Below are 12,778 nucleotides of genomic sequence, written 5' to 3'. Positions count from 1 at the left end.
TATTGCTCTCTCGTAGGTTTCCCTTATCACATCCAAGTTTACCCTCATCTTCAACAAGTCTCAAGAAGTCAAAACCAAGCATCAATAGTTGTTTCGGATTAGCTTTCACTTCCTATAACAACCATATGTTATATTGGCATGTATAAAATCACTACTCAAAAATATGTTATTTTACAAAAAAGATATTTTTGGATCAACAAGCTCTTATTTTTGTGCATTTCCATTTAATTGTGATAGTTATATATGGTAAATAGGGACTCAAACAGGCCACTAATATATGATGAACCATAATTTATATTTCTCACATATTAAAAAACAGTATAGTAACAAGAGTAAATTTAAAAAAAATGTTCAATTACACTAACATAACAGATTTATAATAGTTTAGCAGTTTTAGGTATTAAGGACAAGGTAGTACCTATTTGGGAGACACTTGATAATTCAAGGTCCTATACCAATATGCAAATATGCAGTATACAAAACAAGTGTCTGTACACCAGTTCCTCAGAGTGATAAACAAATGAAACCACTGAACTGTATGTTTAAGATGAACTTTAACTATGTATGAAACCACATTCTTATCTGGTATTTGCAAAACTGCCATGTCATCTGATTGCTTCTACTGAAACTGTTTTCTTATAAATTCTCTAAAAATACTTTAGTCTACAACTATTGGGACATATTTACATTGAATTAGTGTTTTTTCAAAATTTTCATTCAATAAATCTTTTCCATCAATCACTTTTTTACTGTCATATTTCCTGTGAAGAATAGACATAATAGGTCTATGATCATGTCATAGTATGCTAAGAAGAAGGACCTTGTCAATTTGAAATATACAAGGCTTATAGATTTGGTAATATTGAAAAATAAAGAAATAGAGATAACAATGAAGGGTGTTGCATCAGGAGCGACAAAAAGTTTTCCATAAAGCAAGAACCTGTTTTCTGGACTCTGAAACTAAATTGCTGTTATATTTGCCTATTACTGCCCATGATACTTGTAAACGTGGTTAAGTATATATTTCAAAGCAACTGTACTGTTGTATAAAATCAACTGTGTTGGAAATAAATCATTATCATGTCTAGACCTAATAGTGATTGTGGTATCACAAGAGTCACATTCATCTAAGCTGTATACAGGGAGGTCACTCAAAACCTCTTTTTAAAATCTCTGTTTTTCTGGTCGAAAAACTTTTGATTCCCTAGTTTATTTTCAAACCAAATTTTCGAAAACAACTGTAATAACTTTACTTAACCCTTTTGCAAGTGGAAAAGTGAAGGTTTATCATCACCAATGTATTTTGCAGGAAATGCCATGAAACTACGGTGTTTTAGCAAATTTTCGTTGCTAGCAATATGCGAGAAATTCTGTACAATTCATCGCTACCTCCTATTTTAAGCTCCTTAGTTTTTATCTCCTGAGTTTTTTGTTATGTTTATATAATATTTTTAACAAAATTTTCCTTACTGTGATGTTTGGAAAATACATTGGTACTTTGATACATTCAGTACGAAACAACAATTTTCATAAACCAAACTGAGGCCTCTGCCGTAATACGAGTGGAGTGTGCCGTAATACGAGAGATAAATGGTAGGTGTTAGAGTGATGACTTATACATTCTACCAACTTTTTTCTTATTGAAATAAATTACTTAATTTAAAGGCAAACACTCCAATAATTATTGAACTTGTCCCCCATTTTTGGGGGCTTGTCACAACAAAGGAGCAGAATTAAACAGGATACATTCCACTACTACACTGGAGGTAACCGGGGGGCTTGTGAACACATCGATCTTCATTCAGTTTTCACGGACCACGTCGAAGTAATACAATGTGTTAAGATTAATCAGGTGTCAAATTATTTTTTGATTTCATAAGTTTGTTTAAAAAATTGTTTTTGAGATTTTCCTGGTTTTACAGGAAGATACCCCAGCTTGTTCCTGGTCCACTAAATTCCCGGCTTATTCCTGTTCAGGTAGCTACCCTGATGTAATAAATGAAAAGACAATGTAAGCTAGTGATGCGTACATCTTTGCAAAGTGTTTTAAAGAGGATACATCCAATATTTGCCTCCTGGTTATTATCCAGCTACAGAAAATTGACTCTTGCTGGAAACTGACCTCTACTTAATCAATACATAATAATGAAATATTTTTTTAATTAAATACAAAAAAATATTTTACTCAGAAAAACTCAGGAGTATATAATAATTAACCATTGTAGATCAATGACGAAATATCTTGTCATGCAGTAGTTCAGGTCACAAAAGCGATCTGCTTTAATTTTACCTCCAAATAGTTCTATGTCTTGTAGGCTGAGTGAGTGTCATTAATAGCCTACAAGTCTACTAAATATTTCAAAGAAACAGTTCTTTCTGTAATTTTCTTAAACACATTTGTAAATATACTATAGATTGCGGTTGTATGTTAGACATTGAAGTATCAAATCTCTCCACTCCATATTTTCCAGAACTAATCCATCATTTTCCTCAAATTTGTTACAACAGTAAATAGTTTAGGATTTTATAGTATTGGTTGCATATATTATTAGGTGATGGTTTCGATGCCGTGTTGTATTACTGTTTCTAATGCTTATGCAGACGTGTAATTTAAATGAAGCAATGGACTCGCACAGCTAAACAAATTAATCTGCAATGGGTTAATACTCAGGAAAACTCAAAGAAAAAAGCATTACCATTTACATTTTGTACTATTTCTTACCTCTTCATATTGGAATTTCCTTTTGCTGACTATCACATCTTCAATGCCTGTTCGATCTCCATATTTCTTCTCATGAATGGTGTATGCTTTGTAAAGCTCAGCTGTTTTATCTTTGGGTATGTGGTCTAATGCATATTTATATATCACTCGTGCTCTGTCATGCTTGAAAACAATCATAATAAGAACAATTAGAATGCAAAATAGGATACAAATTAAATTATTGTAAAATAATAAACTAAGCATGGTTTAGTAATTCTGACAATCAGCATCTTCCAACCATATGTTGGCTGAAAATGATGACTTTCAGCCTCTTTATCTTATTGGATTATGGTGATATAACTATTTACATGTTTGATGGTTGGTTTTAGGTGTTTTAACATAAAGAAGTTTTTGTTAACCTCCCGTCTTAATACCCACTCTAAAACTAGGAATACTAATGATTGATTTCTTTTTTACGGGAAATTCCACTGGTGATTTAAAATTTTGTTTGTAGTAACCAAGGAATTGTGATGATATGACAATATACAGTGTGAGTTAAAAGTTATAGATACACTCTGTTTAGTTTTTGATGGAAAAAGATGGAGGGATGGAACTCTGTACACATTTCTAGGAAATAGAAGTGAACTTAATAATCACTGTTACAACTTTGCCCATTTCCCAAAACTCATCCCAACTCATGCTTTCTAACTCATCCGAATACAAAATGGCAGCTCATTGAAATTAATTAAAAAGTAATTGAGGCAAAACATGAACGTCCACATTCAGAAGGTAAATAACTTCAATAGAAAAACCACTTTCCTTACAAACTCAAACCTATTTTACAGTTATTATTGCTGCAGGGCAGGCCTCCCTATCTTATCATTTTTGAGGAAGTCCAGTATCATGTTCAGTTTCTGGTTGGAATTAACAAAGTTAAGACGTGTTTTTTGTGATACTTTACGCTGAAATGGAGTGTTTCAGTGAAGAAGAGTGTATTATGATCCTGATGCCAGGCTACACAGACCAGGTGAGATCTTATGATGAAGTAAGGAATTTATTTAATGACACTTATCCCAATCGAAACCCTGCATCTAAATCAGGAGTTCAAAAATCAAATCCAACGTTACCAGGAAACAGGCAGCGTTAAAAACTGCCCCAAACATGGACAAACAAAGTTAGCTACAAAAGAAGCACTGTCACTTGGTGTTTTACAGTCTGTTGTAGAAGATCCTCTGCCTCCACAAGAAATTTTTTATCAAAAACATTGATAACAATACAATTAGATTAAGCAACATTACTTTTTCAGACGAAGCAACTGTCATGTTAAATGGTAATGTTAACAGGCACAATGCTTGTTATTGGGTTGTACTGGGTTGAGATAGAAAGCTCTAGTTTCACTGTTTTTCTTCTTTACAAATGATGTGTCACTAAATGGATCTTTACAGTTAAAGATTTTGAGCCGCCTACCAAAATACCATTTTGGTAAAAAGAGCAAAGTTGTAACAGTGACTAAAAAGTTCATTTCTATTTCCTAGAAAGGTGCCCTGAGTTCCATCCCTACAATCTTTTTCCATAACAATCTAGTGTATCCATACTTTTAACTCATACTGTATAATACCTTACCTTATCAATCAGTTTGAAAAACTGTCTATTAAACCATGCTTTATGATAAAACAAAAGTCAGATATAACGAAAAACATGTAGTACTGTAAGTCAACTTTATAACACACTTTCTCTCTAAAACATATACATAAACTAAAACGAATTGTTATGAAACCGAATAAAAATTTAAAAAAAAAAAAAAAAAAAAAAACAGAAGAGAGTTGCATAGAATTGACTTGAAGCACATTTTATTGTTATTTTTGACTTTTACGTGCACAAATTTGTACAATAAATTACTTTACTTTTACCTAGTTTGTTGTCTATGTGTTACTTTAGTTATCTACCTGAAGAACAGCTCAGATTGCAGATCTCGAAACATAGTGTTACTGTTTTTGTTGATACAGAAAGTTGTTGAATGGATGTTAATATGCAGAATAAGTTATTGTGTTTTTGTGTCTTTTGAGCTGAAAAAAACTGTATTCTAATTGTTATTATTTACCTCTCTTTGTCCTTCTTCAAACTTAGCAAATCCAATAAATAGTCGTTCATCTAATGTTTCTTCTCCAAAAAATTCCACTGCTCTCTCATAAACTTTTCTAGCGCTGGATATAAAACCATGCTGTTCTTCAAACCTGTAAGACAATTTTGTAGTTAATACTTTTTATAGACAGGATAATGATTGGATAACTATTAGTAACTTAAGAATGACGAGTATTTGTGATAACTGGGAATAAAGGAATAAATAAGACTAAATACAAAAATATTACATTGAAAAATCTGAGGACAAAAGCACTTTAAACTCTAATTATAATATTTCAGATAATTATATTTTATATTACATTTTAAAAATACATTGCAAAACTTTACTTGAGTTCTTAATAAAAAAAGATTCTAATAATTTATATAGTGATTAAAAGTAAGAATTACACATGTTAACAAGTAACAGGTACTGAACTGTCATCCACTTAGAATGTTTAGACACAAGCCAATATTTCTTTTTCTAAAACAAAATTTAAATCTCAAAAACCAATGTAGATTGACAGTCCAATAAATGTTTATTTTATTTTAATTTATTAATGACATATTTAGTAACTTATGCTATAAAAAAACTACACTGCTCCAATAATTATGTTAGTATTAAAACTACATACATTACTTGACATTGTTTTCTTCAAAATATTTAAATAGGTAGCGTACTTTTATGATTGAACACAAACATATTTACACAATTTTACTGCTCAATATTGAGAGAATAAACCATTTAAAGGCTTACTTACCTGGCATACTTCAACCAATTGTTCACATCAGGATGCACCATAACAAATCTGTCGTAGATACGTCTTGCTCGATCGATTTCCTTGTATCTAAGCTCAAATTTTATGTACGTTAACCAAGCTTGCTCATCAGGTTCCCACTCCATCCATCGCTCAAAACACCTGCCGTGCACCTGTAATAATAATTATAAAATGTAATGGTTATATGTTAGTGTAGGTTTCATAAGAGTTAGCTATGACTGGCAAGTAATAACAGTTTGCAGTGTTGCCAAATCGACTCATACTCTCAGACATTCTTTGTCCAGATCTTGACAAAAACAAATTCAATCCATGCTATAAAACCATATCATAGCTAAGGCTGGTAGGGAAATTGCAATTATGCATCCTGAAATTAAAAGTTTAAAATGATATTTTACTTTCTCACTGTTAACTTTCTATGCAATAACATTTGGTTAGCTTAACAAGATTTGCAGACTTGGAGCTTTTGGCAGTATTTCATGTAACTAAAGGAGTTTGAGAGTGTACAAGAAAAATAATACTTTTAACAGAGATTTTGTGAGAGCATAAGGATTAAGTGGAAAAGTAAAACTTTGAATCTTTGAGACTATGAATATTATAGTTTAGAGTCAATGTAATAAATAGGGTTATCCAAAATGAATGTAACAACATATGGAACTTATGAATTATGCTTACAGAGTCTTCATAGATGAAGACATTAATAATGGTTAGACTGCATATTATAAGATGAAGTATATATCAGAAATGTTAGTGTTAATACCACTAAAAAGCGTTTATATGGAATTTATTAAACAAACACAGCAATGAAATAAGTTTATTTTTCAGTGTTTAAAACTTGTTATTAGTTTCATTCAAAGGATTACATATATTTATTAATTAATTAATAATTATATATATATAGATTGTTTAGATTTAAAATAGTTTAGATATAATCCGTGATTTGCTTTATAAAACAATCACTCACTGCATAAACTAATTATGAATTTCAAATGAAGCTCAAAAAACACTTTATAAAACTATGTAAATATTTGATCAATGAATAGAACAATATCTAATCAAGTTATTTAAAAAGCCATATGTCTTAGTAATTAAATTAAATTAATAATTACATTTGCTGTACAAGTTTAAATATGGTATAACACGTTAGCTTCATGCTGAGACCTCAATTAAGACTAAAATGTTCTAACCACAAGGCATTTTGCCAAATGGCTGGGATTGAAAACTCATGAGTATGTTTTAAGACGAATGTTTAGAACGTTTCAGAAGCTTCTTTAAAAGAAATATGAGACCCATAATATTATCATAGCAAAAGTGGATGATTCTGGATAACCAACTAGATGTATTTGAAAGTTCTACTCAGTATTTTACAGCAATATTAATTTACAGATTAGTTTTTTTTCTGGTTTTAAAGGTGTTAATGATGCTTTGAAATATCCCAATTAAATTTCTTAAGTTACAGCATGTACACAATCTCTGAAAAAAATATGCAGCTACTAAAGAAAATCATAAAAAATAAGCCACACACTGTTTAGCAAAAAGAGTAATATTTTTGTTAGTAAAAAATTAGAAACCTTCCTGGTACAATTTAAACATACAGCTTTAGTGAATACTTTGATATAAGTAACAATATGCACACAACTAAACCTGCAATATTCCCCAGCATCTCCTCCATGTACGTGTACTTGTACCAGAATTGGTTGGCTCGAGGCAGGATGGTGACTGCACGGTCCCACAGGTTGCGAGCATGGTTCACTTGTCGGTTTCTCATTTCCAACTCTGTGTACTTCAACCACAAGGTGATGTTGCGATGGTCCACGTCCAACGCTCGCTCGTAAATAGATCGAGACCTATACAAGGCAGTATAATGTATAATCAGATTTAAGGTTGTAAATTCAAATCTTATTTCATCGTTTTATAATCAGTACAATACATTTAACATTGAAAACATTTTCAATTAGTATAACTTACAATAAATGTCATTGCAAGTTTTAAATTAGAGTAACAAAATTATTAAATGTAAAAACAAAAGCCATGGTTGGGTAAAATAACCACTGATATGTACTACAATTTTATTGAATCCTTCATTGCTCTCATATACATTACAATAAGAAAATACCTACCTCGGTATTTCTTTCTGACTTTCCTCCCATTGTGCGTACTTTATCCAGTTACTGATAACAGACCTATTCTTCCTGATATTATCTTCAAATGCTCTTCGTTTTCTATGTTGATAATCAGCTAGCTCTTCTGGATCTGAGATTTTTTGCTTTGGTGGCTAAAACATTTTAAATAGCACATTAGTCACAAACAATGTCATGAGAGATTTGTATTAGATTCTGAGTTGTGTTTTATGGCAAGATAGTTTAAAATAATTATTATAAGATTTAAAATTTATACAATTGTAATCATATTACTGTATATTGAAACTAAGTAGAAAGCACTTAAGAAAATCACTACAATTAGTAATTCTTAATTTTGTCTTATTATGTAAGAGATATTAAAATTTCCTTGTTGACTTATTATTTAGTATATAATTAAAACTCATAATTTCATTATTTGTGTGCTTGCCATTCTAACAATACCTTATCTATCACTGATAGTAGCATATCATCTTCAGTTACAGATATGTATGACAAAGCACAAAACTGCAAAGTTCATTCTAAATAAGATATTATAAACTGTACTGCTACTGAATCTAATAAAAGTTACAAGATATAAAATGATTTTAATTTAAAAGAAAATAAACACTAAGGTTTTAAAATAAAACTGATTACTTACAGGGGGTACAATTTCTAAATCTCTTTCTTTCGCCTCTCGAAGCAACTGTTCAGCAGTGATTTGAATTTCTGCCGGTGCTTTGTTTTTAACCTGGAAAAAAGTAAAACAAGTTCAATGTTTTGAAATGAAATACTGTACCACATAGCCTTTAAAAATTAATTAGACACTGCACCAATTAGTTTTGTCAAAATATAGTAATTAAACAAATTACTATTTTAAGAGCTAAAGACTTGTCATAATTGACTCTCTACATAGTTGTGCAAACGCATCTTAAACAGCTTTTGAGTTAAAAAAAAATAACGTTTAACATTCTTGCATTGTTCCAACGCTATGCTTCTCACTTCCTCACGAGGTTTATAATTTTTCTTGCTCATGGCTAAAGAAATCAAGTTTTAATTGTGTTCCAAATACTACCATATAGGTTATCTCATATTTTGTCTTGAAATGATACTGTAACTGCTCCAGTATTTTTAGACTAAATCACCTTCTTCTTTTCTCTTTCTTAAATCGGCAAGCAGTTCACATTGTACACTTGGGTAAATTGTATGAAATAATTAGGCTAATAAACAAGAAACTTATAAAAATTAATTTGTGAGTGTTGTCAATTATAGTAATATCTGGATTAAGTGAATCTGTTTTAGTTTGGTTGAGTTCTACAAGCCCAAGATTTCAAATGACAATTTAAAAAAAGCAAGAATATAATGTTTTAATTATGTTATAATTTTCCAAACATAAACAGAAAAAGAGGCCAATCTGAAAAGGGACCTGTAAAGATACACATAATACAGTCTACAGCTTATACAAATAATGGCTACAAATAAATATTTGAAACATGAAATCCAAAAGGAAAGAAGAAATTGTTTCAGCATTTAGAGAAACAGTGAAAACAAGTGAAAACTTACTTGTTTAAACTATTTAAAAGTAAAAGAAATAATACAAATTCTGAACATCCAGGTATCCAAACATTATTATTGTTCAACAGTTATAGTCTGCAACAGTTATAGGCACGTCTCTGTAATACATTAGTATTTCTTAGCATTTCTTCACACGTCTGAATATCTGGTCATTAGTACCCAAAGGGTTTAAAAACAAATTGTTCAATTACAATGAGTAGACTAGGCCTATAGCTTTCAATAGCTTAATTATTTCCCGATTAAATGGTGGATAAATTACATCAATGCGTTGATGGAGTTTATTATAAGAAGTCATTAGGCAAGGGCGAGTTTGTTCAATATAAAATTGAATAAAACTAAAAAAATGCCATTGCTAGTCATAAAAATGTCCAACAACACTAATAGGATTGATATAAGATGTCTGTTCAAAAAATATCATGGGTTTTTAATTTCCGCAGGTTACCGAAGCAACATTTATCGGTGGTAGAAAACCTTCTCAGAGGGCTCAGAGGATGTGAATTATAAACAGCATGCCAGGCGCCTGAGCACGTCAAGAACAGACGAAAAATTGATGAAATGAAGAAAATAGTATTGGCCAATCGTCGAATCACTGTTAGAGAAGTTGCCAAGGACGTGAACATATAGATTGGTTTGTGCCATTTTTACCAATGATTTGGCATGAGAAGGGTTGAGGGTCATACCAAAATGACTCAATTTCGACCAAAAACAGCAGCAGCGCATTACCATTGCTAGAAAGCTGTTAAACTCTGCCCGAGATGACCTAAATTTGTTCCAAAGGGTTATAACTGGTGATGAATTATGGGTTTATGGTTATGTCGTAAAACCAAAGCTCAGTTATCCCAATTGAAGCTGTTGCATGAGCCAAGACCGAAAAAAGCGTGCCAAGTTCGTGAAAGCCAAGAATGTGAAACTTTTGCTTACAGTTTTTTAGATTGCAGAAGCGTGGTGTCTCATGAGTTCTTGCCACAGGGTAGAACTGTCAATAATATTATCTTTAAATTATGCACAATTTGCATGAAGCAAACTGCCAGAAACGCATGGATTTGTAGAAGAGTAAAAATTGGCTTTTACACCACGATAACACCCCTGCTAACACATTGTTACTTGTGCGCCAGTTTTTGGCCACAAAAAACATACTAATGACACTGCAGCCACCGTATTCCCCATGTATGGCCCCCTGTGACTTTTTCTTGATCCTGAAACTGAAGAGGCCCATGAATGAAACGCTACGATTGACGAGATAAAGACGGCATCGAAGGAGGAGCTGAACAAAATCACAAAAAACGACTTTTTGAAGTGCTTTGAGGATTGGAAGAAACGTTGACACAAGTGTATAATATCTAATGAGGATTAATTTGAAGGTGATACAATTGAGATTGATGAATAAATAAGTAATTTTTTGAAAAAAACATAAATTGCGATATTTTTTTGAACAGACCTTGTATAATGTAATCTTTGACTGTAATAGTTACACAAAGAGATAACTGAACTAATCCAATACTATAGGGCTTAGATTGAGGCATGCGGCTGTAGTACAATAAGTGGCCACTTATACAATCAAATCATGATTATCTAAATTACCAAAACCAAAATGTCAAACCCAATTACATTATACATAACCTATTTCAAATTACAGCTGTTTTTATATCTAAAAAATAATAATTTCATAACGAATAAACAAACTATCTAGGCTATGTGTATTTATAAAACGTAAGAAATAATTGTACCATTTTTACTTTTTTACTATTTTAAAGGATAACATGTCCGGCAGCTTGTAACACAAATGACACATAGTATACATCACCATTATACATGTGACCATTACTCAAATACTATACAAATATATATTACTTCATTGAATTAACAATATTGTTATTCAATACATTAAAAAGAGGTGGCAATAATTAATTAGAATGTTTTTGTATTCAATAGTTTAGGTAGGATATTTCTAATCAATAATTTAGTACCCTGATTCAATTGTGTTGGCTGCTCACTAAAATGCAGCAAGACACGGAAAAAGTGAGTGATTGGACTACCCTCTGTGGAGTGAGGGAGAGACTTTAATAAGCGGCCTACACTGTCTTGTTATTTGTTTGTTTTTATCAAACAATTCGATATATAAAAAATTGTACTCAATAAGTGTTATAATACATTATCATAACAATTTTAAACCATAAATTTAACACTAACATTACAAAACAACAAAACCAACCTAGACTTAGATATCACAGAAATTTATAATATAATTATCTTGCCCAGCTTGATATCAATGGGTAACCACTTTTGTGAAACGGAGGAAAGAATTATCCCTATGGGTTACCTGGAGCCAAACCCATATGTTGAAGCCACTCAAACAAATCTCATCACTTGTGAGAAATATCCCACATATTTTCCTCATATTCATTGCCATTTTCAAAATCTCAAAATATTAGTTACTTCTTGCTATTTATCGTTTACATTAAAATTACTATAACTAATAAGTTGAAATCATATGTTAAGTTAAATAAAGTGTAATATCAAAATTATTCCTTCAGATACATCAAATTATTCAATAAAAACAACTGAATAACGAGTGTAGGCTGCTTATTAAAGTCTACCCGGAGTGAGTCTCAAAAGCTATAAATATTCAAATATTTATATGGAAATAATCAGTTAAATAGATCAGTCCTAGCGCCGGACCTCAAAAGCAGGCTACGCTAATTGAAATAATTCTCTGGATCTACGCACATCTTGTCCATATGAACGATTTATCTTCATTATTATTAATACAATAAAAACAATGAAACTTCTACTCAACTTTTTCATCTACCCAAGAGCCAACCAGCCTACTTGAAGGCGTAGCACTCTACCTAAGAGTCACAATGCCATACTCAAGAGCCATCCGCCCTATCTTAGGGCTTACCACCCTTCCTACAGAACAAGGATTTTCTCTCTTTAGGGGGAATGCAGTATTTAGCATTTTTGGCCTTTCCTCATTTATATTGAATAAGTACTGCTAACCTAGTCACATTTTAAACATTTTTTATCAAAAAAAAAATCAACAAATATGTACAGTGGGTCTTACAAATTACCTAATAATACGCTACCAATATTCTAGTATATTTTAGCCTATTGTTTTTTTTTTTTTTTTTTTTTTAGGAGCCTAGACCTGTAAAATAAATACAAATATGGTTATTTATAACAGTGCAACATATTCTTTAGGCCAACATAGTATTTAAACTCTAACCTATAAACAATCTATAAATTCAATTTATTATTAGCCTATTAGATTTACAGAACGTACCTTAGCAACTTTGGGCATTTTTTGTGGCTTCTCCATTTTATTTCCGTAAGTTCCTACCGTAACAGATTAATCAAAGGTTTCTTTTTCTATTAACACTACACTACTTCACCCTAAAACATTCACAAGAGGACATAACATAACACAAACCAACTCAAAACATTATCAGTCAACAAACCACTGACCAACAAGAAAGAACACAACGACTATG

The 12,778-nt window shown here is 31.4% G+C and overlaps 1 protein-coding gene across 1 annotated transcript; it reads right to left on the bottom strand.

Moving 5' to 3' along the window:
* Nucleotides 1–6: 6 nt before the first annotated feature.
* LOC124373293 (protein crooked neck-like) lies at nt 7–12,778 on the bottom strand (the record flags this gene model as incomplete). Its single annotated transcript, XM_046831677.1, is given in 9 exon segments — nt 7–39; nt 41–112; nt 2,723–2,884; nt 4,803–4,935; nt 5,581–5,739; nt 7,230–7,442; nt 7,716–7,870; nt 8,374–8,463; nt 12,571–12,778. Coding segments are annotated over 9 exon segments (1,053 nt in total), but the record flags the coding sequence as incomplete, so codon positions are not given.

The sequence above is a fragment of the Homalodisca vitripennis genome, unplaced genomic scaffold (genome assembly GCF_021130785.1).
Source record: "Homalodisca vitripennis isolate AUS2020 unplaced genomic scaffold, UT_GWSS_2.1 ScUCBcl_5280;HRSCAF=11938, whole genome shotgun sequence".
NCBI classification, from domain to species: domain Eukaryota; kingdom Metazoa; phylum Arthropoda; class Insecta; order Hemiptera; family Cicadellidae; genus Homalodisca; species Homalodisca vitripennis.
This window is presented reverse-complemented; position numbering and strand designations above follow the sequence as displayed.